Genomic DNA, 4187 nt, shown 5'->3' on the forward strand with positions numbered 1-4187 from the left:
ATGTGATCACAATCTTTTACCCTATTTTCCATATTCTACTAATAAAATAAAATGAAGAAAAGAAATTGTATGGTGTGGGGAATCCCATGGGAGTGTCATAGATCATCACGCTGATCATCACCAGAGGTCGAATAGAATTGTAAAGCCCATTCTCTGAAAATCTGAAGCAATCCCTTCATATCATTCCCCCCCACTTCAAGGCAGTCCCTCAGTAACCCACCCTCCGCCACCTCTATCTGCACCGTCTCCACCACTTCCCTTAGTGCACCCTATATATATATATATATATATATATAAACAATTTAACAAACTGTACCAAAAGAATTGGACACAAATCAAGTAAAAGAGAAAGAACCGTACCGGTTGACGAAACACTTTGAGGAGACTTTGGAAGAGAGAGTTTGAGATTCCGAGGAAATTTTGGTAATTCCGTCCGACCCAGGCGGCCCTCGCGGCGTCCGAGCCCAAGCGTGTAAGCTCGCCCAGAGAACTCAGCAGCTTGTTGGCGTCCGAAACGGCGCCGTACAGATCTGCGTAGTTCATGTCCCTCCACGCGTAGTTCTTGAGGTAGTCCCAGCCCACGGACCGCGCGAACCCCAAGAAGCCCAGGCCGAGGCCGCGCTCGAGGTATTGGGCGAAGAGCCTGGCCCGGTGCGAGCCCGAGATGTCGCCGCGGGAGGCGCGGAGGTTGGCCACGCGCGTCATGAGCGAGTGGGCGAGGGAGACCAGGGTTCGGTACGATGAGTAGGAGAGGGAATGGGAGGGCTTCGGTGCGGTGCTCAGGAGGAGGAAGAGGATGATGAGGACGCGAGAGGTTGAGGGTGATGGCGCGGTTTTGGCCATTGATTAAGGGCTGATGCCGCTGATCGGACCGTCGAGAGAGAGGCTGCGCGGAAGGATTTTGTGGGAAGAAGTTCGTGCCAACTATAAAACGGAGAGAATATGCAACATATAAATGGTACAAGAAAGGAATAAGTTGATAAAGTTGTGCCTTTTGCCTCGCATGCAAATGAATAAGAATCGTTTGGTTTGCGAAATTTTTAGTCAATTTAAAAAAGATCAGTTATTATGGGGAATAGAAGAGTGTAGAATAGATTAACTATTTTTATTCTTTTGTTTGATTGTAACGTTGTAATAGACTAACTAATCATATTTTTTCGTTTGGTACAATGCAATATGTTGGTGAATGAAATCATATTGTGATCAAATTTTCTAAAATACCTTATAATACAAATACAATTTATATTATTAAGGACTTTCATTCTTTTTCTTTTTTAAAAACATAAACAATTTTAATATAATTTCTTTTTCTTTTTTGTTTTTAATTATGTCAAGTATGTGGCCTTTTTTTTCTTTTTTTTTTTTTGCAATTATGCTACAAAATTATTTATATAAAGAAAAATATAGTTAGAGAAAACATAATCAAACTCAATCTTAAAATAAAAAAATATATAGTTGGAGAAAACATAATCAAAATCAATCTTGAAATCAAAAAAAATATAGTTGGAGAATGTACAAAGAATCAAAAGAAATTAAAAAACAAAATAAAAAAAATAATAATTAAAAAAAAAAAAAGAGAAACGGTATAGAGAAGGGAGATGGCATAGAAGAAAAAAAAAATTGTTTGCACTTGCAGAAAAACTGTACCAGAAGAATCAGAGAGAAAATAGAAAAAAAGAGAATGAAATATAGAGACGGAGAAAAGAGAAACGAAGTATATATATATATATATAGAGAGAGAGAGAGAGAGAGAGATAAATATAAAAGAATCAAAGAGAGAGAACGAAATTTAATCCCACAAATGAGGTTTTTTGTAGCAATTTACACAATTAATTTAATCCCACAGGAAATGATTAGGTAAGCCACTTATTTTTTAGTGGCTTAGCTAACCCTGTGTGTATGAGATTAGTAGTCCCATGGGAATAGACTATTCCCAGGAATAGAGTGTTACCAAATAAAGGATTAGTTATACCTAGTGTTAGCTAGTCCAATTCAATGGTCTATTTCGCAAACCAAACGAGGCCTAAATTTGGACGATTGGGAGGGAATGTTTGTCACACCAAAGTACTTTAATCTATGGAGAATAAATAAGTAATGGCATTTTGGGTGTGTATTTGAGGGACCTAAAAGTGCGTTTAATACTTAAAACGTTCATTTGAGAAAAAAAAAAAAAAAAAAAAAAAAAAGGTACTTGTTTGATAAAAAATTGAAAGTATTTTTAAGGGTTCAAAAAACTAAAAAATGGCTAAAACGTACTTTTGACAAAAGCTTAAAAACATTTTATTTTTTTGTTTAAAAACTATATTTCTCAAACGCAATCTAAAAATATAATGAAAGATTATCTGGGGTTTATTCAAACCTCCCATAAGTTATCATTGTTTGCTAATAAGATAAAATTTATTTTTCCTTTTCCTTTTCAACTCACATTCAATTCCATTCATTTTTTGTGTATTTTTATTTTTTTTCAAGTTTATTATTCAATCCATATGACTCGTATGTGGGTCATGCAAATCCAATCGTCAATTTAAAAAGAGTTGGACAAAAGATTGCCAATTGTTTAAAGAATAATATGTCTCTATTTTAACATTCTCTCTTATACTTAATACGCTAATTTATTTAATTAAAATGTGATGTAAATTGAAGAGACAAAATCCGAACTCAAGTATTACCTCTTACTCCAAAAAGGTGTCAGAAACTTCTGGGATGACATGTAAAAATAAAAAATAAATAAATAAATAACTTTGGGTCGAGGCCGGGTCGGGTCTAAAGCATGGGTGCATATGTCAGTTAAATGGGCTGTGGTTTCCTAAGATGGAGCATGTTGGACATTTGACGTAAAAAAAATGAAAATTCTGAAATAAAACAAAAAAGCCCATCATTTGCCACTCTTCCTACCTATAAATACACACGTACCAAATACGCCCAACCCTTTGGCCGGAGGAGCTGGAAATGAGGGAGACGAGGAGTAGATGCAGCCGACCAAACCGGTGATGAATCCAGTCCCACCATCTGGACAGACCATCTGGTTCGATATCCCTTCTGCCAAGTCCAAGCAGGCTGCTTGGGGTAGCTTTTTTAATTAGATCTACGCCTTCAGTGCCGTGGAAGACTTCTGGAGGTGAAGTCTCTTCCTTTTATTTATTTATTTATTGTATTATTTTGAGTTTTTTATCTTCTGGGTTGTCTTTATTTTGGTGCTGAGAGACTGAAAGTATTGGTTTTGGGTAGCAAAACGGAAAATTTTGATTTGGAAGAAAAAAAGTTGGGAAATTTATATTGTTTCTGTGCATAGAGACAGGGTGGTTTTGTTACTGTTTCTGTGCTAATGGATGTTTGAAGTAACCAACATATGTGGATCTGTGATTTTACTTGTGCTTGTGGTTTGCTGAGATGTCAGGCGGACTGAGAATTTTCCTGAAATTTGCTTAGGATAGAGGGCGGTTTGTACTGTATACATTGTGTAGTTTTGATAAACCGGTCATGATTTTTGTAGTTTGAATATCATTTGATTATATACTTCTGTTATGTGGTTAATTGTTCAAATGAGGGTAATCTGTATTGTTGGTTTTTTTGTGTTTTTGCATTCTCATACTACATGTGTTTGGTAGATCTTTAAAGATCAACATCAGCTGGTTAAAGATTCTCTGTTGAAAGGAAACTTAGTATATGTTTTGGGTATAGGTGTGTTTGTTTGGTTTGTGGATTTGCTGCTGAAAGACTTTGTTCAAAAAAAAGAAAAGAAAAGCAAAATAAAAGTTTGAACACCATCTTTTGAGGTCAGGTTGTTGATGTTTTCAGTTATGGTCTAATTTGAACGCAGATCAAGAGCGTTGGGTGCTCTCTCTCTCTCTCACAGCTACAGAACAGCCCCTTGAACCTCTCTTGTCTTCCCTCTTTGCAACCCAAATCAAACAACTTTGCTTACCTTATTAAAACTCTAAAACCCCACATATTTCCCTGGACATTAGCCAACAAATAATTGATCAAAACAAGCCATAAAATGTCCTGTTATTTGCTGCTGCCTCAAAAATTCTGCAACCTGCCTCTTTTTGCAAGAATCACTGTATTGGACGTAAAATTATATAGCTTCTGCCCCTAAACCACAATGTTATTTATGTCCATGATATTATCAAAATGAGATTGTTCTCTAAAAGTTTAAACTTTTGCAGCCATTGCTCACTCCATCC

General features: G+C 36.3%; 1 protein-coding gene across 1 annotated transcript; it reads right to left on the bottom strand.

Annotated features, from left to right (window-relative positions):
• LOC132172374 (uncharacterized) lies at positions 1–1070 on the bottom strand. The gene is made up of 2 exons (XM_059583858.1): positions 361–1070; positions 1–269 (listed from the first exon to the last, which is right to left on the bottom strand). Exons 1-2 carry the CDS (start codon positions 841–843, stop codon positions 96–98), a joined length of 657 nt encoding a protein of 218 aa, XP_059439841.1. The 5' UTR covers positions 844–1070; the 3' UTR covers positions 1–95.
• Between the last annotated feature and the right edge of the window lie 3117 nt (positions 1071–4187).

Source organism: Corylus avellana, chromosome ca2 (genome assembly GCF_901000735.1).
Source record: "Corylus avellana chromosome ca2, CavTom2PMs-1.0".
Taxonomy (NCBI): Eukaryota; Viridiplantae; Streptophyta; class Magnoliopsida; order Fagales; family Betulaceae; genus Corylus; species Corylus avellana.